General features: G+C 38.3%; 1 protein-coding gene and 1 long non-coding RNA gene across 3 annotated transcripts in view; one reads left to right on the top strand and one right to left on the bottom strand.

Moving 5' to 3' along the window:
* RASGRF2 (Ras protein specific guanine nucleotide releasing factor 2) overlaps nucleotides 1-25,023 on the top strand; it is a 139,154-nt gene that overhangs the window by 101,497 nt on the left and 12,634 nt on the right. For both annotated transcript variants that reach the window (XM_035309818.1, XM_035309817.1), the window contains exons 18-19: nucleotides 2,919-3,025; nucleotides 15,122-15,234. In XM_035309818.1, coding sequence (XP_035165709.1) covers nucleotides 2,919-3,025; nucleotides 15,122-15,234 — 220 coding nt within the window. The remainder of the gene's footprint in view (nucleotides 1-2,918; nucleotides 3,026-15,121; nucleotides 15,235-25,023) is intronic.
* LOC118156065 lies at nucleotides 586-23,950 on the bottom strand. The gene is made up of 3 exons (XR_004746136.1): nucleotides 23,212-23,950; nucleotides 9,162-9,168; nucleotides 586-596 (listed from the first exon to the last, which is right to left on the bottom strand). It is a non-coding gene; the product is annotated as an uncharacterized LOC118156065 (long non-coding RNA).

Here is a 25,023-nt window from a genome sequence, read left to right as displayed (position 1 = left end):
TCTGAACTGCTTTACTTCATGTCATGACTGTGCAGAACCTTGTGCTTGGAAATAGTATGGTAGATCACAGAATGGGAACTTCTGGCAGAGGCTTCTTTTTCTGAACACTACAAGTCCCACCAGCTTTGCCTGCCACAAGCTCACTTGCATCAGGGAGGTCCAAGAACTCCATGTATTTTTCTCTAGCATACCTAATTTTGGCTTAAAGTTTTAGGTCTGCTGTGGTGTAGTCAAACGTATTGAATATGGAGCCTTACTAAGGTCTACCACTACTCCAAACAAGTTTCAAGGGAGAACCTTGAGGTAAGCCAAGCATCCACATGGAAGGAGTCATGTCTCCTTGTATACAAAGAACAGTGTCAATGCTGGGTGTGACTTCTGAGTTTCAGAGTGTGAAGAGAATTTCCACCATACAATCTACTCCTTTTTAATTTATTGTTTGGAGAGAGAAAGCAAGCAAGTAAGTAAGGAAAGGTGCAGTGAATACCCAGAACTGATTAGTACAGAGAGCAGAAATCTGTCCATTCCGAAAGCCACATTTGTTGAGTTCACATTTTAAGCCAAAACTTCGGTGACTCGTGAAAAGTCAAAGACTGCTAGATAACTACTCTAAGCAAGGACCAGGGAAATGGGTTAACAATTTTTATTACATGACTTTGTGGTCTCAGATTGAAGATGTTGAACTGCCACAGTTCCACATTGGGAACTGTGTAATGTATAGCATTTCCAGATAATTTCTACCACAAGAAATTGCCATAAGCACAATTTTCTTTAAAATCAATTAGCAGATTTAGTTCTTGGACAGTGAGTGTAGCTTAAGGATTTGGGGGTTCTTTCTAATAAAGAACAAAAAAATGTTTTGTGAAGAGAGAAAGAAACACCTTCTAGCATTCTGATTTGTTTGTTATTTAAAAACAAAGAATGAAATTAATAAGATTTCCAGCTTTATTAAAAAAAAAAGCATTTCACATATACTTATTTGAAGTCTTATATTTGAAGATGTACAGTGAGTTAACATACATGGAGTTAAATTTTCATCTACCCTTGTACGTGTATGCTCAGGTAAGTTATTTTCTTACACAATTGAAGATCTCCAGGAATATGTTCAAGAAATCAACATTAGGTACTATGTGGGTCTAAGTGAATATGTTGATTAGTCTCTGAAACAAGCTAATTACTTATTAAAAATTGATGAAATTCTGAGAACCACAGAAGTTTGCTGAAGTTTTCCCTGGAGGTTTTCCTTTTGCCTTTCTTGCTCTTTTTATTCTTTTTGCAGCTAACTGAAAATTGTCTCTGAAGGTTTCTCTCTGTTTTCTTTCCAGTTTACCAAAACTTCTTTTCCTTAATGTTACTTTGGTAAACACTCTACAGCTTTAATACATAATTTTCATTGTGACTTTCATTGCTGCAGTTAAGTGGCTAATTGAACAGTTTATAATGTGCATGCCTAATTGCTTCTGCAAGAGGTTAACTGTGAAAGGCATAGAAAATTAACACACAAAATGTTGCCTAGGTTACCTTTTACTGAATAAAGCCTCAGAGGTTTTGTTTACTGTGCTGCTTATGGGCAGTAAAATTCCCGAGGATGTTTTAATATGAAACATTCTTTGATATTAAACCTTAGATATCAATTAGAATGTAATATGACATAGTTTTAAAAACTTTCATGAAACATAAACATAGAGAATCCAATTGGGGTCCAGCCTGTACTAAGAGATTTAAGACTGCAGCTTTTTTTTTTTTTCCTTTCTTATCCTTTTGATAATGAAGAACAGCAATTAGGATTTTTTGGACTGTCTGTATTAATTGTCTCTAATAAAAATAGAACAAAACTAATACTAGCGTCTAAGAATATATGTTTTCATTTGTTTTTCACAGAATAAATAGATGTTTAATCTCCCTTTGCTATTTCTTATAACATACAGGCTTTAGAACAGCTTCTATGCCAAAAAAAATGCAAAGTGCTGGTCATACAGAAGGGAGTTTCTAGTAGTTCCCTGGACTCTACAGTGAAACAGAAAGACACACAGCATGAGATCAAAACTAACAAAAACTTAGAGAAACAGAAACTTCTCAAGTGTATTTTCAGAGTTACCATTTCAAACAAACAAACAAAACCACCACCACAACAAAACAGTATTTAATGTTATTAGTATGCAGATTTTATTTATCAAAGAGCTATGGCAGAACTAGAAAATAAAGTAACAGTGCTATGAATGTAATAGGAAACTATTGCTGACTAAAATCAAAAGTTACCCTTACAAAATGTGTGGTGAAATGTTGCAGCTGACAAATCTTTGCTTTCAAGAAGCTCAGTCAGTGAATGTGTTTTCTGTATACCTTCCCACTTTCTTGTCACTCCACTGGTAAAAAAATAATCTGCTTATTTGAACATGCTCAGTTGACTAGAAGAGCCTGTACAATACTGCTTTTATGAAGGAAGATTTCTTGTGTTGACCTTCTTCTCCTCCATATTTAAACTACTGTCCTCCTCTGTTTCTTTATCACTTCTGAATTTTACCACTTTCCCTCTTCTAAATCATACTCACTTTCCATCTGTAGTCTGCTTATAGGACCTGTATGTTTCTGGTCTGGACACGTTTTTTATTGTTATTTTCTTTCATACCGAAGGGAGACCTGTCTAATGATGTAAGAAAATATTCTTCCTCTTTCTAAAACTCAACAGTGATCCAAGTCAGTGTCTCTTTTAGTTGTGAAGGGCAAGGCTGTATTTTACTGATTTTGCAGAATTTCAGTGGTTTAAATGATCCTATTTTAAATAAATCTTCTTTCCTTTTATTACTCATAAATGCTCCGTGAGCCTTCATTTTACCAAAGTTATTAATAAGGTATTTGAAGAATCTGGTTTGCTACCTCTGTTGACTTTAATTCTTTTGTGTGTTTTTGCCTCACAGGATTTAACAATTCTGAACGCATGTGTGACAAAGAGTTCATAATACGTAGAGCAGCCACGAATCGTGTCCTGAATGTCTTGCGTCACTGGGTCTCCAAGCACTCACAGGTATTCTCACTCATCCTCTCCATTTGTAATACATTTGTAGAAAGATACAAGCTGACCTTAGTTCACTCAAGTAATTCATGTGTTTTGATTCTCTCTACAAAATATTGGTAGTTTGTTCAATTCAGTCACCTTGATTGAATGCTTTAAAATGCTTGTGCTTGTGTGCAGATATTTATATGTTTGTTCTGAGGCATATCCAAAAAGGTGCACCTGTCCTTCATGGTGGTCCCTCTACAGTCCCTTATAGGACTGTGAATCTTACACACACTCATAAAATGGAGTAACTAGTAGAATTTTGTATATAGTAATGTCCTACTAGGTGAGGCAAATGTTGGAAGATTTTGGCATGCATGTAGAAGACTACCGGGAGGGAAGCACAGAAAAAAGGACAGAAAGAAAGAAAGATACCGAGAGGACATTATGGAAGTAGAGGGAAAATTTGCAAGCCTTGGATAGATGGTACATTGTGGCAATTGTAGACTGCTTTATCACTCCATGTTAGTAATCAAGAATATTGATCAAGACAGGGTCTATTGCGCAGTTGACTGCAACACTTCCCTATGTCAAACTCAGTTCCCTTTTTTCCTTACAATTTACACAGAGGTTAAGTTTACTAGAGGATGAAGCCAGTAGGAAATACCTAAGTGAGAAAACCATATTAGAGAAGCTGAACAGCAAAGAAGAGGTTGATGAGTAAACCTTTTGAGTTATTGGAAATAATGTTTATATACCAAACTCTGTTTGGCTACCTGTTAAATGAAAATCACTTCATATCAAAATCTTGAGCTGTGGTGGGAATGACAGAAGTCTATTGCTCCTGCTCTGTGTTATAGTAGTGTACTGTACATCCTCACTTTGTTCCTGCCACAATAAATAATATTTAGTTCTATGAGTTGATCTGACCCTCTATGCTAATTTAATGATGGTTAATTAATGTGCCTGTGAAAATGATGGTTGTCATCAGATTTGGGTCTACATTAAGTAACTGTCAACACCAAATTAAACTGAAGTTTAAAAAGGAAATGCACAGGCAGTGGAAGCAACGACATGTGGTCTGGAAAGAGTATTCAGAAGTGCAGGAATGGGATCAGGAAAACCAAGGCACAGATGGAACTGAGCTTGGCAAGAGAAGCAAAAAATAAGAGGGGATTCTGCAGGTATATTGGCCAGAAAAGAAAGGCCAAGGAGATTGTTCCCTTTCTGATAAAGGAGAAGGGAGAACTGGTAATGACAGACGTGGCAAAAACTAAGGCACTCAACAAGTTCTTTGTCTCAGACTTGTCTGTCAGGCATCCCAAGGCTCTCATTTCCCTGAACCTCTAGGCAGGGGCTGGGAGAGCAAAGTCCCTCCCACTGTAAGTGAAGGGCAGGTTCTTGAGCACCTGATGAAGATGAAGAAGTACAAGTCTATGGGGCCCAATGCCATGCATCCCAGGGTCCTGAGAGAACTGTCTGATGGAGTTGCCAAGCCTCTCTCCATCAGATTTGAGAAGTCCTGGCAATCAGAAAGAGTACTTCTGCACAATTTACAGAATGTTACACAATTAGTATTATTTGAAAACTACTGCTAAGAGAACTATGGTAATGGGTAAAAGTCCAACATTATGCATTTTCAAAGTGAAAGCCATTATTTAGACTCTGTAGTCACTCACTGTCTTTTATTTTTTCCATGGCAAAAGTGGCAGATATTAATTTCTTAGCTCTCTTAATCCAGTATTACAATAGAGCAAATACTGTAAAATGTAGGGGCTTTTGCATATAAAGTAATGAATGCTACAGCAATGGAGCATGTAATCACCTTTTTTTTTTTTTGTTGTTTACTTGAGAGACTAGGGGCAGATGAAGGACACAAGACCTAAACAAAACAGAAATGACTGACTAGTTTCTGCCAGAAAAATACAGGGTCAGGACTGCTTTAAGGAAGACAAGTGAACGTTTAGATGTAGAGCTTAGGGATATGGTTTAGTGGGGACTGTTAGTGTTAGGTTAGAGGTTGGACTCGATGATCTTGAGGTCTCTTCCAACCTAGAAATTCTGTGTAAATTCTGTGTAAATTACTGTCTGGCCAAATAGTATGAAATACTAGTTCTCTTTTTAAGGTTCTAGATGCTGCTATAGACGAGCTTATTGTTGCAGCATGTGACTAGCTCTACAGCATAACACTATTTCAGTTCTGGTGCTCTCCAATACACCAGTAACAGTAATTTCTTTGCAAGTTATTTGTCTGCCTAAATTATTGTACTGACTGATTTTCAGTACAAACTGCACATAAGATGCTGTGCAGTCCCATAAGAGTACACAATCTATGTTCAGAAATGTGTACAATGTAAACATAATAATGTACAACCATCTGTCCAAAGTGTGCTTACATATATCATTCCACTTACTTATTCCCTACCTTTCCTCCCTCCTCTGGATCCCTTTGGCTTACTTCAGTCTGCTGCTCTCTACCATATAATAACATGGGTCAGGGTTAGTGCATGAACCAAGGGACAGAGATACTGTCCAAACAAATGGTTCAAAGCTTTGCGTTTCCTCACTTTTCACTATCCAGTCCTTTCCTGGGTCTTGGATATGTTTTATGTGCTGGGCAATGGAATTAATTAGCTTTCTACAGTATCTTGCAACTGTGTCTAAACCACAGTTGTGGATAAATTAGGTTATTTTTTTTTAAAGCATGTGCTTTTCATCTGAGCATGGACAGTATTTAATATGAAATCTTGTCTGTGGGCAGAAAACAAAATCATTAAAATTAACAATTCAGCTTATTTAGAGAGGATATGCTTTCATAAAGAAGTTGTGTTATGCTGAAATCATACTAAATAATGCTTAGAAAAGGGATTCATTATTTTTAAAACCTGGGTCATTCACTTTAGGAGTGTGACTTAAAATCTGAGTAAATATATAGTGATGCCAGTTCTGCAGCCCTTTCAGAAGTGCAGAGGGAACTAATTAATGTCTCCAGGAGCTCTCAAGGCACAGATAAAAATTTGGAAAAAACATTCTTGCATAATGTGACACACAGTTTTTTGTTTTTTTTTTTACCACACTGAGCAAGAGGCAAGAGGACTCAAACCCATATTCCTTTCTTTCTTTCTTTCTTTCTTTCTTTCTTTCTTTCTTTCTTTCTTTCTTTCTTTCTTTCTTTCTTTCTTTCTTTCTTTCTTTCTTTCTTTCTTTCTTTCTTTCTTTCTTTCTTTCTTTCTTTCTTTCTTTCTTTCTTTCTTTCTTCTTTTTATTATGTGTATGAATGGTGGATTATTTAGGTTTTCTAGATTTTTATTTACATTTTGTTGTTTTCATTCTCATCGCTTCCCCTTTTTCCCTGCTCTTCTCTTTTTAATTCAAACACCTACAGGCCAACAAAGCTTTCTTTTTGCCCAAAATAACAGCAGAATGTTCATGTTTGCATTTTGTTTTTAAAATGTAATTGAGAGGAACAGCGTAGGATTCTCCCATTGTAAACAATGAAAACACAAATGCTGAGGCAGACAGTCATTCTGAAGACAGCTTTGATGAGAATGGAAATGGCTTCTCAGGATAAAACTTCCACTAACTCCTGTCAGAGATGGAAAAATAGGAAGGTAAAAAGAGGAGAAATTCCTTGAATGATTTTCATTATCCTAGTGAGGTCTTGCAGCCTTGTTTTCTTTAAAACTACTTTCTTATCCTTTATCTAAACAATGGAAGATACAAAATTAAGTGTTTCTGCTTCCATGACAAGCAGAATGTAATGGACCTTGTCCAAAGGGAAAGATTTCACATCTGCTGATGAGGAAAGAGAGGCTGGCTTCTCCATGCTTCCCAGTTTTGAATGACAGTTGGGTGCTTGTTCTCATTGGCCTCTTTGAAGACCTCAGCTGGAATGAACTGGAAAATCTTAACTCTCTTACAAACTATATGGCTGCCACATGGTGTCAGAGAGTTATGAAGTTACCACAAGATCTGGGGACCAGACCAAGACTTGAATTTTGAGAGTATAGGTCATGATACTGGTGTCTGACTCCTGCCTTGCTCCAACTGTGAAATAACCTTCTTCAGGTCATTTTCTTGTTCATGCCAACTAAGCTGTGCAGGGTTTTCAAAAGAAGGTTTTGCAAATATAGTTGCTGATATTGCTTAGGGATGATGGAAGGAAGGCGTCTGTGTACAGAAAATTGTCCAAGAAAGATAATTCTAGTTAGGCACCAATTGTTTTAATATATCTTTGCATGTGATTTGGCCAATGCCCATTTGTATATTGGAACCTGAAAAATAATGTTTAAATTCATTCATATGAACCACACTTGGCTCATGTTTAAAGGAATAAAATAAAAGAAAGTATAGTGAGCTTATTGTAGAAATGTGAACAGATCACACACCACACTTTCTGTACAATATTCTATATTCTAGCTACATATCAAACAAACCCCTAGGGCCTGTGGCCTCTGTCTTCAAACATCAATTTCTGGGGTTCTTTCTGAAATAAAACATGTAAAAATATAGATTGTGGATTGAAGAAACAAAGAGGTTGCCATAGGGTGAGGTAGAACAAGGGAACCGTAAGTGAACCTTCCAATGGATTGTTGGTCACTCAGAAAAGATTTGCATCAACTTACTCCATGTGCATAATATACATGCATATTCAGTAGTAATGTACTTAATTGAGGCTATTGTCTGTCCAAATGTAGCAGAAGTGTAAGGGTTTGATATTCCATGACCCTTTAGGGAGCGTGAGTCACCCGCAGAATAGTAGCCAAGCTTGCAGTCAGTCTAATTAGAGGCACACTGCCTGCACTTGTGCTGGAACCTGACAGATCCTTCCTCACTGAGGTCTTCCTGCAAAGCTCTTACATGTAATAAGTGCTAAAACTTGGAGGCAGAGATGTCAAATTTCTCATCAGTCCTGAATATTTTACTCTGACAATACCTAGTGGCTAGATTATTCTTGCAAGGTTTCTTCATACTATCAAGCTACACAGTGCTTGGATAATGAAAGGTTTGTATTGTATGCACTGAGAGTTACTCAGTTGTGCTATTAACATAGCTTGTGCTTTGGTACTAATTGTATTCAATCTGGAGTGACAGGCTAACAATGTCATGGAATAAGGACTTACCCAATTGACGGTTGTTTCTTTGCACTTGAAACTAACTAGAAGACAAAGATGCTGTCCTTTGATTGCTTTCTGAAATAACCTAGGAGTAACTCAGGGATGGATGAGTTTTCCTTGTCAGCCAGTTTAAATATCTTTTTTTTTCTTTTTTTTATTTCTTTTTTTTTTTTCCAAAGATGTAAATGTTTTGTTGCAAGTGAAATTACTAAAATCTCCTGTAGCACAAGTGTATGTAATATTTGTGCTTTTATGCTGGAAAATTAAATACTATTGTAGACTACATCACTGGAGTAAATCCAGTAAACTGTGATAGAATTTGATTTTCTGTATAGAAGATTCAGAGTTATTCCACTGATGTCATTGAAATGATGATCTGTTTACACTTTGGCATAAGAGCAGATAAAATCATGTGGCAAAATCCATCTATTTAAAAACACACCGATTTCATTGTAAACAGTCCTTCAGTAGATCTCTGTCCCCTCCTGGACATCTCCAGTGCTGGGCTCCCAGCAGGATTTTATCATTAGCCCGTGCCTTTAAAGTAATCAGTTATAGCCAGCAATAGTGCTGGTCTTTCTCAATGTCTGTGCCCATCTGCTATTTTCAGCTTGCGTCTGGAAATGGGGGCAAAGGATAAAGAGCCTGCATGTATCTCTACCTTGTATGAGTACTCTTAGAGGCATCCAAAACTTGACTTCAGCTGTACATGTAGTTTTCTCTCTCTTTCACTTCTGGTATTTTTAATCCTTCATTATGTTTTACTTCTTCCTTCCTCTCCACTGGAGCTTTTTCTCTTCCAGATGCCTCTCAAAACTTTCCCATGGCACAGCCATTATGTCATAGTCTCGCTATAATATATAATTTCTGTCCTCACTGACATTTCTGCTTATTTGGTACCTCTCTGGTTAAGTCACCTTGCATTTTAGAAATGTGACTGCTTCTTTTCTTTCTACACATTTGTCTTTTCTGCTTCCCCCATTTCCTTCAAACACATCTCTCCTCAGTTTCTCTTGTTTGTCATTTAGGGACTGAAAGATCCTCACTATATAGCTATTCACAAGATGAAGAGAAGTGGCAGGGAAAAGATTTCAGTGCATTGATTTTCTTGCTTGTAGTGTGAACATCAACTACGTCTGGGAGAGTCTGTGGAAACACCATCAGTTGTATGTGCCAATGTTGGAAATCTGTGTGATGCTCGGGCAGGTGACACATCCCGGTGAGCCAGGTGTGCCTGCAGATCTCCTGGGAGAACTTCTCATGTATCTCCTCAGAGCATAATGTTATGTAACAGAAAATCAGAACAAAAAAGTATTGAGAAACTAATAAAATCAGTCCAAATGTATTCAGCAAAGACTGTCAGAAGGGCGTAGCATTACATTTATCCTGACAACTTGTACTCCTGTCCTCCTCCTCCTCTTTTTCACATGGCAATCACAGGACTCTGAAGCCAATCTGCCAATAGTATTTTTTTTGTTTTGTTTTGTTTGTTTGTTTGTTTGTTTTATGCCTTGTAAGCAAATGCACAAGAAATTGAAGTCTTGGGTCTATTTTGCAAGCTGAACTTAGATTGTTTTTACAGGTAGGATGTAGAGTTACACTGAAGTTGGATAATATTATTCTGTGAAATTTAGACCTTTAGACTTTCTTCATGATGCTTCCATGTACAGTTCTGTCTCCTCCCCTTTCCCACTCCTTTCTTCCCCCCCTCCCTGTGTCTTTTGAAGTCCTTATCACTGACATACTCAAAATATTTTCCAAATAAATTATGTTCTCAGGTTTTAGCTCCCTTTTGTTTGCCTGGGGTTATTCAATGTTTCCTCAAAATGTTTAAATGAAGAATGTTTCCTCTCACTGAGGAAAATTTAAAGAAAGAGGAGCAGAAAAGGTTCTGGGGTTTCACTGAGCCCATTATGAAACATGAAAATTACATTCTCTGTATAATCACCTGTAATAAACCTACAATAGATTTGTTGTTGAACCTTGTTGGCATACCTAAGTCCTGTTTTTCTCACTGTCTGCTGCCGTCATTGCAGTCTCTAGTCTTGTTGTGCAGTGATTCCAAATCTTTTTTTTTTTTTTTTTTTTTTTTTTTTTTTTTCTTTGACTCAGCTGGGTAGGTTGCTTCTGAAACACTTATACTGCAGAACAGCTTTTCTAGCTCCTCCTATCCAGAGAATGTGCATGCCCAAAGAGAGCACTGTTGTACAGTACTGTGGATGGTGCCCATCAACAGGCTGGTTATGAATCTGCTTGAAATGTAATCCTACTGACTTCAGTGCTCTGTAGCTATAAAGGAGGTGTTGTGTTTTAAGTTGCTGTTACATCAAAACATCACAAGGACTTCTATGCAAGCATCATCAGGGTTCCCTGGATGATGGCAGTGCTTGAGTGGGGGGCAGCCACCCATGGCTCCACATGAGGAACAAGAGTTGGGCTTGATGATCCTTGCAGGTCCCTTCCAACTTGGTCTTCTATGATTCTATGAACCCCACTAAGCAGCTAAGCAGCACATCTGCTCACCCACTCCCTCCCTCTGCCATCAATGAGGGAAGAGAATTGGAAGGGCAAAAATCAAAATACTCACAGGTTGAGGTAAACACAGTTACCCCCCATCTGCAGACCAGTGCCCAGCCAGTCCCCAAGCAACAAGTGCTCCCTGAACAACTCCCCACCAATTTATTGCTCAGTATGATACCACATGCTATGGGACATCCCTTTGGCCAGCTGGGGTCAGCTATCCTGTTTCTGCCCCCTCCCAGCAACTTGTGCAACCCAACTTCCTTGCTGGCAGGGCAGTGTGAGAAGCTGAATTTTTTTTTGTCTCTGTGTAAGCACTGCTCAGCAGCAACTAAACATCGGTGTGTTATCAGCACCGCTTTCAGGAAGCTGAATTTTTTTTTGTCTCTGTGTAAGCACTGCTCAGCAGCAACTAAACATCGGTGTGTTATCAGCACTGCTTTCAGCAAAAATCCCAGACAACACTATACCAGCTACTATGAAGAAAATTAACTGTCCTAGCCAAACCAGGACAGGAGACTTTTGCTTTCATAATACAGGTGGGTGTCAGCAAAATGAATACATTTCCCACTGTTGCCACACTGCTGTACTGCTGGAAACTTTGATAAATGATGCTGAACCTTGTGCACAATACTTTTGATCAGTGAAGAACTTCACACATCATATTCTTATTCCAGGTGACTCCAGGGCAGCACTCTTACTTAACTAATCTGCTATCATTGTTTCTATATTTGCACTTTGATTTTGTACTCTAAATATTAATTAAATAAATATATTTTCTCATTGCTGACAATAATGGACTTACAAATAGAACTTGAATTTTTGCTTCAAAATTTTAATTAATTTTTCTGCTTGAGCCAAATAGAAATATAAATAAACCCCACAAATCTTTAGGTTAATATAGACTCTAAAATATATTAGAGGTATGTACCCTATAAAGAAGGATTAAGTCACTGTCAAATCAAAATCAAAATCAAAAAATGCATGTTGGAAAATTTAGAACTTCTTGTCTGACTGACTGTATTCTTTCTGTGATATGTAAATTTCAGTGAAAATTTTCCTTGAATGTTGGGATAGTCCAAATTCTGACACATGCAGCCATTTAAATATAAGTGAGTATAGCAGCTTTACTCAACCTTCACTTCTACTCAGCAAAAAGTTGGGAGCCTATTTGCTTCTGCCAGGCCTGCTGGGTGCTGCAGTCTGCCTTGTGCTGAGGATGGTGGCAGTGTTTTCTTGCTGTTGGCAAGATGGGAGACTTTCAGATCAGAAGTGCTGAAGAATTAGGGAAACATGTAAACAGTTGATAACAACAGATGAAAAATGTCACGAGTAATCTAAAATTAAATATAGATATATGACATATACATATACAGTATATCTACACCTATTGGTACCGATATTTCGGTCTATAAGTACCAATACTATAAATAGACATATTTACATAATAACTAAGTACGTATTCAAAAACAATGTCCGTAATAGAGGTAGCTATAATGTACAGATAGTTATTTATCTATAAAGTTTATTTGGAATTGATAGGTAGGTATTTTGTTATGGTTTTGTAATTCTGAGGTTAAAGTTTCTACAAAGATTTAAGTAACATGAAATTGATTTCCATAGATTTTTTTAGACATTGCTCATCATGTTAGCATCTTGGGAACCTGTATATCCCTAACTTCAGCTGTGAAATAGATTAGTGTCCCAATCTTTTGAATTCCATCTTTTTTGTTGTTGTGTTTTCTCCTTACATTATGAGAAGCAACTTGCACATTTTTTATAAAAAGAATGCCTCCAAACTGACAAAAAACAAAACCCACAAATTTGGGGCAGTAAGACAACAGCTGCAGAAACTGCATCAGTATAGACCCTACTCTGTCCTATGGGAAGGTTGTGCTGTGATGTGGCATCTAATTGTAGTCAGGCTGGTGTGGAAGTGTAACCCACAGATGGGACTGAGAGAGCCACACAAATTAGTGAATCCCCTGTGTATAATCCTTTATCAGTCCATACTATCCACAGTAGAGTTTGGTCTGGCTAAGCTGATCAAGGGTCTGTATTTTCTAGTTTTTCTGAAGTGAGAGGGGTGTGTTTTTACACCGTGAAATTTCTTCCAAAGCCAGTCTAACTGAAGTGAAAGCTAGCCCAAGCCCCAGCAACTAAGTGTCTTGTAGTTTGCCAACAATACTAGTTTTTCCAGCAGTTTCAGGAATCTTATCTTGTGGGGATAGTTAACAAACATGTTTTGTTGTTAACATACAATATATTAATTCCGTTATGCATGAGAATTAGCCAGTAAATATGCAAAAACGTCTTATATTCATAAGTGAGCCTTTCCCATCCTGATTCACACATGCAATAATTTTTAAATATACAAACTTATTCTGTTATAGTTGCAATAAAACAAACCTTTTGAGAAAAATATAAGGAAAATAACCAACGGACTATGGTTTGAAAAACATACTTGGAGGTAAAATCCTGATAATGTTTTTATTCTCCCTAGTTCAAAGAATTCTTCCCAGTTCTGAGAATTCTATCCAACATGCTAAATAAGCATGTTAGAATTGTCAGTTCTTGAATAACTTGGATACTACCCATCTTCTTTTATAACCATTAAGCTACTGAACAGACAATACCAATTAAAATGGTTGCTTAAGCCTATGCAGTCTTCTTCAAGGTTTTTCTTTTAGCTGAATTTTGATAGTTTCATATTCCAAATGGTTTTCTTTTAAAAGCCACTGGAGCAAACAGTACTCTCCTGTATTTCAGTTACATTCCTTATACTTTCACTAATTACTCTCATTTCTATACCTGAGATAAATAAATAAATAAATAAGCTCTGTCTTTCTTGGCAAATAGGCTAAAATAGTTCCTCAAACAGGCACTTTGGACAATAAGTATAGAAAATAACTGTATAAAACAAACACATGTGCAGTATCCAGAACTATTTCTGCTTGTTTGGAGGTGTCTGATATCCTATCCAATCCTATCCAAAGCCTAAATTTGCTTGTCTTTCTGTTCTCTAAAATCTTCCAATATGAACAAACATCACAAAGGACTAATACACAAATAGTAGCTGGTTTTAAAATGTGATTTAGCTCTTGTAAAAGTGAGGAGACTTTTGAGGACTCAAGAGGGGATACTTTTAAGAGGAGGACTGCCCAGGTCTTTACTGAGGAAAGGCAGCAGGGCATTTGTGGGCAAAAAGGCAGCCTGATCCCTCACCTCATGCTGACAATTTGAACACTAACCTTTCTTAAAAAGCCCTGTGAAAGTGATTGGGGCACCACCTTCTTTAATGAACATACATTCTTCTAGTCAGTATTTCAGTGCTTTTCCAAACTAAGCATCACCTTCCTGTGTGACTTCGGGTGCACTATGGTGCATCCACTCAAGTGAGATGGATGGTGTGAGGATGTGTGTCTACCAGACATGATTCTCCCTACAGGCATCTGCTTCCCTTCCAGGAAGAGGGACAGAGCTCCAGAAATCCTGCCAGTTTAGGAGCCTATTGCAACATAATGGTAGATAGCTGGTTCTTTAGGAAAACAAAATATACAGCCCCTGTACAGAGGTGCCAAATATTCCCAATTTTTGGTAACTTTATTGCTGGCTCTGCTTCTCTTTCCACGGAAATGAGCAGGGGCTTGCCACAAACATGGTCTTATTTGCAAATCACTGTGGGTTATCAAGGAGAATCTACAGATGCACTAGATTAGCAAAGACTTGGTGTTTAGTTTTCTTATCCAAATACTAGCTTTGAGCTAAATCCGAGTCTTTGTGGAGTCTACTCCAAGACTTAACTCTAAGTTCCTACCTTAAAATTTGTTCATTGTTCTATGATTTGATTTTATCCAATATCAGGTATCGACATAAATTGTTACCTGTTTCTGTTTTTGAGTTGTGGTCCTCTGTAAGGTATCATTCAGCCTTAGAAATAATTAAAATGCCAGAATAAAGTGCAGTACCAGAGAGCACCGGTCAGATTTATCATGCTTATTACGTCAAATAAAAAACAGACTTTTACAAAAAGAGAATTATGGAAGAAGAAATAGCAGCAGGGGAAGTAGGTAAATAGAAAAACTCAGTAAAATAGTGGAAAAAAAAAAAAAAAAAAAAACAGTATCCACCCTTGCTAGGCAGTTGTCTCCGCTTTTCTCTTTTTGCACTTTTATAGTCATCACAGGACAAGAGAGGATAAGACATGTTGCGGATACTGGTGAGATGCTTTCCTAAATTCAGAGCAAAAAGGTTAAGTGATTTGCCCAGTTCAACAAAGTAAAGGTCAGAAAAACAGATAAATTATAGCCTTTCAGGTTACCACTCATGTAGCCTGCTTACTGTGACAGTTTTCCAAGTTTCATTAAATATTTTCTTACCAAATAGCATGAGAAAAGGAATAGACAAAACTCAAAAAACTGTATCCTTTCAATTTTTTGATCAGCATTGTTAAAACAAAAGGAAGTAAAATTGTGTTCCATTGCAGGATTTTGAGCTAAATAATGAGCTGAAAATGAATGTGTTAAATTTGCTGGAAGAAGTTTTAAGAGACCCCGACCTTCTACCACAAGAAAGGAAGGCTACTGCAAATATACTGAGGTAAATATATTTCTAAATAGTCTATGTGTAGTATGTGAAATACATAGGAGATCATGTATCATAGAATTCACAGGGTTTGTCTTCCTCCAGATTATTCAGTTTTGAAGGATTGTTAAGTATTAGCTGTAAGACAGAACAAATTCGAAGCACTTAATCCAGCAGCAAAATACAGCATGCTTTCAGGTTAATTTGTAGTGATTACAGCTAAGTATACATTGCACAGTAGGAACTAAAGAATAATTAACGAATAATTTGGATGTCTTCAAAATGAATTAAAGAAAATTTAGCTATGTCTATTATTTGGAATGTTTTAAAATTCCTTTGTAACTGATTGAGTCTGGACAACCATCAAGTATCAAAGCATGTTTTAAGTTTCATTCAGAAAACTCTCTTGAAAAAATCTGCCAGCCATTGGTTCAGTGTTTATGTGGTAGGGAAAAATGCTGCCCAATAAAGAAAGCAAGAAGACCATTCACTATAATATCATGAAGAACTTCTATCTTAGTAATGAGCATTCCATGCTGCTCAGCTCTTGAGAGGCTGTTGATAGTCTAATGTGTCATGACGTAGTCACTAGACCATGCTTGCACTTCCCTTTGTGTTGACAGCCATGTCTTAACTTCCTTGGGTAGCTTACAGAGAGGAATTCTTATGTAATTTAGTGCCATGAAATAAAAGATCTTTAAGCTTCCATATAACCAGAATTATTTATCTTGGGTTTCAAATTCTTTATCACTTAGAGCTGGTGTTGCAGAATTGAGTGTCTAGTTGTTCCAAAAGCAAAGCCTTGCATGCATTTAACAGTGAAAATAATTCATTCTAGTAAGTGTGAATGTTTTATGGTAATTGATTTCCATGTAAGTTATTCTACATTGGTGAAGAACAATGCACGTTTAAAGAACAGGCAGTGCTTAAAACAAGACATGATGAAAAGCACAGATAAAGCTATGACATGCTTAGTATTTTGTAAGTATTCTGCTGGAAAGGCAGCAAGGATGCAATAAATGCAATGTGTCTGAATTTTCTAAGAACATTTGACAGGTTTCCTCATTAGATACTTATGTGAAAAGGAATGTCAGAATAAGAAGTTGTTCACCTGAGGGGAAAATATCAAATAAAGGATAAGAAGCAAAGATAAGCTCTTAATATCACAGAATCACAGAATAGTCTAGGTTGGAAGAGACCTCCAAGATCACCGAGTCCAACCTCTAACCTAACGCTAACAAATCTTCCACTAAACCATATCCCTAAGCTCTACATCTAAACGTCTTTTGAAGACTTCCAGGGATGGTGACTCAACCACTTCCCTGGGCAGCCTATTCCAGTGACTAACAACCCGTTCAGTAAAGAAGTTCTTCCTATTATCCAACCTAAACCTCCCCTGGCGCAACTTTAGCCCATTCCCCCTTGTCCTGTCACCAGGTACGTGGGAGAATAGACCAACCACCACCTTGCTACAGCCTCCTTTCAGGTACCTGTAGAGTGCAGTAAGGTCGCCCCTGAGCCTCCTCTTCTCCAGGCTAAAAAGACCCAGCTCCCTCAGCGGCTCCTCGTAAGACTTGTTCTCCAGACCCTTCACCAGCTTCATAGCCCTTCTCTGGACTTGCTCAAGCACCTCCATGTCCTTCTTATAGTGAGGAGCCCTAAACTGAATGCATTACTCGAGGTGCGGCCTCACCAGAGCCGAGTACAGGGGGACAGTCACTTCCCTGGACCTGCTGGCCATGCTTATGCAAGCCAGGATGCTGCTGGCCTTCTTGGCTGCCTGAGCACACTGCTGGCTCATATTCAGCCGACTGTCAACCACTACTCCCAGGTCCTTCTCTGCCAGGCAGCTTTCTAACCACTCATCTCCCAGCCTGTAGCTCTGTTTGGGGTTGTTGTGCCCCAGGTGCAGGACCCGGCACTTGGCCTTGTCGAACTTCATACCGTTGGCCTCGGCCCATCGGTCCAGCCTATCCAGATCCTCCTGCAGAGCCTTCCTACCCTCGAGCAGATTGACACACGCACCTAACTTGGTGTCATCTGCAAACTTGCTGAGGGTGCACTCGATCCCCTCGTCTAGATCATCGATGAAGATGTTAAAGAGGACTGGTCCCAGTACCGATCCCTGGGGGACTCCACTAGTGACCGGCCTCCAACTGGATTTGACTCCATTCACCACAACTCTCTGGGCCCAGCCATTCAGCCAGCTCTTAACCCAACGAAGTGTACCCCAGTCCAAGCCATGAGCAGCCAGTTTCCTGAGGAGAATGCTGTGGGGAACGGTGTCAAATGCCTTACTGAAGTCAAGGTAGACCACGTCCACAGCCTTTCCCTCATCCACTAAGCGTGTCACCATGAATATAAGCAGTTCATTTTAATAGGATCATACTTAGTTTCTACATAAATAGAAATAAGCCTTTTTGTCAATTATACTGTACATGCTGTTATTCAAAGTTTAAAAAAAAAAAAAAAATATCATATATTTCTTTGGCAGAAATATCAAGAAGAGCAAAAAAGAAATAGTTATGTTATAGGGCAATGGGTTTTAGTAATACATCTGATAGCAAAGTTTCTGTCAGATTTCTCACAGTGGGAAAAAACAGCCTTAAGATATTTAGGTTCTTAAGAAAATAAGTCTGAAACAAATGTGGATGGACTGCTTCTGGCAAAGTAATGGAACACATTTATAGACCTTTAAGCATACTTTTTTTTTTTTTTTTTTTTTTTTTTACCATTTTCTGTCTCCAGTTTTGAATTAGCCAATTTCCATTAGGTGTTGCATCAACAAAAAACTTAGTAATTATTTTTAAATTGCAAGTTGCCCCCAGTTGCATCCTGTTGCTGGTGTTCTACAAAATGTGAGGTGTTGTTTTTCATCACTTTGCTTTTAACACTTTGCATTTAAGCTCATTGTATATGCTAGTGAACACAGTTAATCCGATATTTCCACTTATATTTCTATTTTAATGAAAACTGAATTTTTGTCAATTCTGAGAATTTTCAAGTGTTTCCTTTATGAAAAAGAAAAAAGTTAATTTATTTAAGGTGTAAACATTTTGAAAGTTATTTTTTAAACTGAGAAATGTTTAGAAGTAAAAGAAAAAAGGAGTATAAATTAAAATTTTATTAAAAATGAAAAATGTAGTCACAGATATTGAACTAAAAAATAATTTAAAATTCACTAATTTGAAATATTTTGTAGAATGTGTTTTTAAAATCCTTCTTTCATAGTCATTATCCTAACAATATTTCTGGAAATATTTTGGCACTTTACAAGGAGGAAAGTAAAGCCAGTGACATATTCAAGGTCTCAGTGGAAGTTTCTGTTGGAAAGACAGGTAGAGAATGCAAATTTCCTTAGATAAGTTTCTCAACAAAGCCATCTTTGATCAGGATTTGCAACTGTACACCCTAATCTTCTCAGATTCTTCAAACAAAGTAGTTTGATTATAGATTTGCTCATAGAGTCACAAGTATTTGTTTACATACCAGAAACTTTCACTAGAAAAAGAGCCATTGGTGGCTCAACATGCAGAACTAGTCCTTTCGACTCAATGTGGCATGAATGCTGATTTCCTTCAAAATGAGGTGTGAAATTCAAGCCTTGGCTAAGAGTGGTTTTCAGTAATCCTGCATTGCTTTTCAAGACTAGTGATGTTGCTAACGCATATGCAACACTTGTATGTTGAATGTTTAAAAAAATAAACAAATTTAATTAAAATAAAATAAAATAAAATAAATAATTTTTTAGTCAAAGTCCAATATACATCAGTGACACAGTGTTGTTGCGCAAAGGCTCAAAAAACTGCTGTGTTCCATTCTTTGTGGTAACCATGTGTCTGTAGCAGCTCAAGTTTCTCTTGTGTCATAATCTGTGTGTTTATTATTTGTACAAACTGCTCATAAACTTTCAAACACAAGTTGTCGCATTAATAAAATTTCAGGTGGAAGTTGCTCCATAAATACAACCTTCATAACATAAATGGAATCACTGAGAATCGCTGAATCATTTAGGTTGGAAAAGAGTTGTAAGTTCATCTGGTCCAACCTTTAACCTAGCACTGCCAAGTCCACCATTAAACCATGTCACTAAGGATGTAAGTATGCATGAAGAATGGAAGAAAGTATGAAGAATAGTCTGGTTTGATGCTCTTCACAATTAAGTCAGCTGCTAGCTGTTTAATTTGTAGCAGTTGCAATTAAAAGTCAACAATGAAAAACACCAGATGCCACAGTATTTCCCTTTGATATGCCACAAGTGCTTGTTAAGATGTAGTGAATAGTACCTCAGGCTGTAATCTTCAAGTTAAAAATGTCAGCACATTAAAAGTACTTAACATTGAGCAAAATGCAGTCTAAAGTTCTTGGGCTCTCTCTCCAGCCACACAGGAGTCAGTTATTTGTCAGACATGTCAAATTTGTTAACAATCATCTGATAATGAGAAAGTAATTCTCCAGGAATGGAACTGCTTTGGTGACCTTACGAGAAAGAGCATAGTGGAGCAATTCTGATCTTGGATTAAAACCATTCAGCCAAGATGAAATACACAGATGTGTCATATATCTCACCCTTTCACTATGAGGAGGAACTCTGATTCGTAAATCACCTCAGCAAAATGATAATAAAGAGTAGTTTCCAAGCTTTTGAAAAGCACTGTAGTTGCTCCCAAAGATATGTTCTCAGCAAGGCTATATAATTAACTGAGAAGAGGAAATTATAGGACTTCAGAAATAATCTGCAACTAAATGGAGTTTTTCACGTGTAACTGTAGATCTGTGGTAATGATGCAGGGGTGCACATTCCTTTACTCTTCCACAAGTCTTCATTGTTATTGAACATTATTAAAGGAAGAGTATTTATAATGTTAAAAAGATGATCATGTTGGTAGTCCTAAGCATGGAGGCTGAAGACACACTTCTGGCTGCCTCTGCAGGCATGACCTTGGAAGCAGTGAGCAGCAAGACAAGACTCCCTCTAACACACTGGCTTCTCAGCTCATTAGTGGATTCACAGGTCAAGCCAACTCCCCAACTGTTCTTTTAACGCTTATATTTTTAGTATCCCCAAATATAAAAATGAGTAATAGTTTCAGTCAGGAGGGTTTGGTTTTTCTGGCAGGTTGAAAAGGCCCTTGCTTAACTCTGGAACTGATTTCATGAAGAATGACAAACCAACAGAAGCAGAAGAGACAGTATCCACATGCCTGCATCCTATCTGATAATATAACTGTACGAATCAAGTGGGTACCCAGGCTTTCAATAGTGCCAGATAAACATAGTTTTCTTTGTGTTTACACTGCGCACAAAGATATGAGCACTAAAAACAGAGGTACTGTTGGTGCAAAAAGCAGACGCGTTAACACAGATATGGTTCCTTCTCCTGGCATTACTGTCTGATGCCTTCTCTGGTACTAGGTCTGGTTGTAGAAGTAGATCAAGGGAAACATTTAACTTGAATAGTTTCCTCTATTACACATCTCTGAAGATTACTATTTCTTGTAGTAGGTGTAACCAAGACTGTTCATCTTGAACAAAAATTGCCGAATTTTAAGAAAATGCTCCCATACTGCACCAACACATTGTAAAGAAGTACCATGTTGAACACTAGAGTATTTCTCATATTGTCATTATGGGTTTTATCTGCATCAGATTACAGATTTACTATAATCTGCCAACATGGCATATTATAGTCAATGTTCTAAACATTAAGAGGACATCTGTAATGGAAAAAAAATATTTCATGAGTTCCTTAAACTGTTCATAGGCATAGGTTATACTGACAAGGTGAAGGGAGAAGGGATTTCCTCTCAGCATTGACTTAAAAAAAAATGCTGCGGTGGGACCCACAGTAACTGAAATACGTAGCTATAAAGAAGCTGTAGACAGCTAATGAATCACTCCTTCCAAGGTAATTGCCTGTTGAGAGAGAAGGAGATTCTGTCCAAAAGCAGTATGAAATTAAGCATTCTGACTTCTCTGGAGATCATTAGACACCTTGCTTTCTCTGACAATTAGCGAATATTGGCACTGAGTTGAGTAGGATCCAAATTCCAACTTAGATGTCTTAAAGATAGGTTATCTAAAGTCTGTATGGTTTTAGAGATTTGGAGAGGTGTTCTCAGGTGTTGTGTACCTCTTCTGGCTCAAGTATCAATGTCTGTTTTGGAGAAATGCAGCTTAATCCATCACCACCACATTACCCTCCATGGAAAGCTCTTTCTTCTTTAGTTTTCTTCCAGGTGGAGGGCTCTTGACTGATATTACTTAAAGGAAGAATGTAAATTAGAAGAGTTTTTACTGTTATTTCAAATCATGAATATTTTTGGCGTCATATTTTGAACATGAAAGCATAGATTTGTGAGGACTGAAGGTTTTGATGAAACTTTCATTCAAAAGTCTTCCCTGGGTCAGGATGGAAACGTAAAATTGCAGGTGAGCCAGTGAACAAACCCCTCATGAAAACAGTAATTCATCCAATTGCTAAGTGTGTCAAAAAATGGCTTTTTAGTTGCTCTGAAGAGGTGCTTATTGTCCGCTTTTACATCTAAAAGGTGCTGGCATATTAGAATAGGTGTAGCAGAATTTGTGTTTGACAATCAGCCCCCACCACGTCTTTTTGCTTCACTGTGTTTCTTTTTTTTTTTTTTTTTTTTCTACTCAGAAATTCAGAGTGACATTAGGAAAAGCATTTCTTATTGTAAACTCATTGTTCAAACACTTTTAGAGCATGCATATGAGTATATGCCATGCACTATTCCTTGCAGAATATTGGATACAAATGTCTTCTTTTAGAAACAAACCCAGCCTGTGAGTGTATATGTGTGTATCTGCATTTATTTTATATTTTTATTTTTTTGGAAGATCAGTGTCTTTTAATCATGATTTTTAACAGAGATTAGAGGAGGGGGAAAGGTTGATTTGTATTCCAAAAACATTACAGTAAATTATGGGAAAGAGGCAGTACAGAAACAGAATGGCAAAAAAAGTGTTTATGAGAGATACTGAACTGGTTCATGTCTTCTTGAGTCATCAGAGAGAACTGGTATTTCTTGCATGAAGAGAATTTTGGTGAATGGACTGACAGGGTTTCTCTGCAGGGTAAAATCAGCTTCTTTTCTCTTTCTTCAATATTTTTTTTGAAAGTTGGGCAAACCTAATGAAGTATGATCTGCTTGAGATTTGATCAGCCTTGTTCAGTAACTCCTGAAATCTACACAGAATTTCAGTGATGGTGGACCAGGAAGGTGTAAGGTTAGACTGAACCGCAGTGAAAAACTTAGTTGATAAATAATCCCAAGTGTCGAAAAAGAGAGTAGTGCAAGAAACAGTTCCTCCTTCATCTTCCTCTGAATAAATGTAAAGACAATCAAGGAATATGTGGGGGTCAAAATATGATGGATGACAGTTATTCTATCTTGTATAATAGTTTGGAACAGATTTTAGTGTTTCACTAGAAAAATATTCCAGTATTTGGTTGTGTTAAAGGGGTGTAGCCGATTAACTGTTATGGATCCAATCAGATTCAGGGTAGCAGATTAACTGTTACGGGTCTGGTCGGATTCAGAGCACAGAGCACTGAACTACACGGTCACAGATTCACCAATAACGTATAACCGCCCTTAGCACTGAACAACACGGTCATGGATTCACCAATAACGTATAACCACCTTTAGTTGCCGATTAACCATTATGGGTCCTGTCAGATTCAGGGAAAACTATCACAATCACAGATTCACTAATAATGCATTAACCGATATGGGTCTGGTTGGATTCAGAGCACTGAACTACCACGGTCATGGATTCACCAATAACGTATAACCACCCTTACTCTAGTTGCGTTCAATGAGAACTATCATGGCTAGGAACAATGCAATCAAGTGCAATTTATTACAGCAACAGGTACACAAATTCTTTGGATTGCTGGCGATAGTTACTGTCTGCAAAAGCAAGCTAGCATGCATGAATACACAGGTGCGCAGCCTGGAAATTAACACATTAAGAGGAGTATAACCAAGTGGTCAAATCTCACCCAAAGGCTTCCCAGTGGGGGGGAAGAGAGGCTCAGCCCGTCAACTGATCCCAGGAGTCAGGAGGTCCTCGGGATGGTATATTCCCTCGGGATGGTATCTCCCTTGACGGTGGTTTCTTCCCTAACATCCCCTCTCTCTTAGGCCAATTTATATTATTTTCTATCTTTTAGGTGGAGCTTGAGTGACTCTAGTCAAGCATGTCTTAGTTATGGTTGGTGAAAAGTTAACCCATCTCCATTTAAAGTAATAGGCTCAGAGAAATTCAGAGCATGTGCTCAGTGAGGAGTGGTCACACCTTGGAGGCAGGTAGCTTTTGGGATGGAGGTGTGTTTTGGTATTATAATGATACTGTAATGAGCAAAAGTACACTAGAGTACAGCATTCGTTAAAACCTGTTAGGTCATTGGCTCAGGGTAGCAAAAAGTGTGGCTTATCAGTCTCAGCGTGCACAAGAACAATCGAGTCCCCATCTGGTCACAGAGCCTAGCCATGGTGTCTCCACTCCACTCTATGCTCCATGCTGTTCCTTAGAGCCAGCACACCAGGTTTCCCCAGCACGAGAGCATCTAAGGTTGGAAGCCTAGGGAACACTCAGGTAATGCAGCTGGACCCTACCCTGAAAGCCTCTTCAAAGCTGTACATTTTCTTTAAAATGTGAATGTTAGTTTCATTTTCCTAGTTACTTTAGGCAATTGCACCACCTATTTGGACTGATGAAGCATGAAGAACAGTTCAAATGAGAGAGACGATTCTAATCCCAGCTGTGAAGTGTAAGAGTTAGAAACTTATTTCTTATATATTTATTTCCTTCATCTGTAAGAATGTTGTCACACCATTCACTCACACTGAGAGGAATGCTGCTTAATAGTCACAGAAAATGCTTCCTTACCTTAGCTTTCTTTCATACCTGTTTTCACAAGAACCTGAGCTTCTCACGTGACTTCCAGGAGATTATTGATGTGAACTGCCCAAGAAAAACTGAGGAGCTCAGCATATCCTCTTAGACCTCTATCAAAACTAAATATCCCTAGACCAACAACAGTGCAGACTGAAGTGGAAACTACTATTGAGAAGTACTTTTGTGCAGGTGGTTTTACTTGGTTGGGCGGCCGAGCTCCACCATAACTGCTCTCTCACCCCTCCTCCTCAAAGAGGAACAGGGAGAAAATACAATGAAAGGGGCTCAAGGGTTGAGATAAGGATGAGGAGATCGCGCAGTAATTATCGTGATGGGCAAAACAGACTCAGCATAGGGAAATGGTAAGATTTATTGCCTATTACTAACAAGCTAGAGAAGCGAGAAACAAAGGAGTTAAACTAAAAGCACCTCCCCCCCCATCCACCCTTTTCCACCTCCTCCCCCCGAGCGCACAGGGGAATGGGAGAATGGGGGTTATGGTCATTCTGTAGCAATTCTTCTCTGCCGCGGCTTCTCAATCACTCTCGTCCCCTGTGTTGTGGGGTCCCTCCCATGGGATGCAGTCCTTGCCAAACTGATCCGGCGTGGGCTTCCCACAGGCAGCAGCTCTTCAAGAACTGCTCCAGGTATGGGTCCGTACCACAGGGTCCATCCCTCAGGAGCAAACTGCTCCAACCTGGGTCCCCCACAGGCAGAACTCTTGCCAGGTCACCTGGTCCTGTGTGGTCTCTCCGTGGGCTACAGGTCTGGCCCAGAATCTGCTCCTGCAGGGGTCTTCCACAGACCGCAGTCTCCATCGGTGCAGGTCCACCTGCTCCACCATGGTGTCCTCCATGGGCTGCAGTGTTGAACCCT

Source organism: Oxyura jamaicensis, chromosome Z (genome assembly GCF_011077185.1).
Source record: "Oxyura jamaicensis isolate SHBP4307 breed ruddy duck chromosome Z, BPBGC_Ojam_1.0, whole genome shotgun sequence".
Lineage (NCBI taxonomy): Eukaryota > Metazoa > Chordata > Aves > Anseriformes > Anatidae > Oxyura > Oxyura jamaicensis.
The sequence above is the reverse complement of the archived record's forward strand: the minus strand, read 5'-3'. Positions and strand labels throughout refer to the sequence as shown.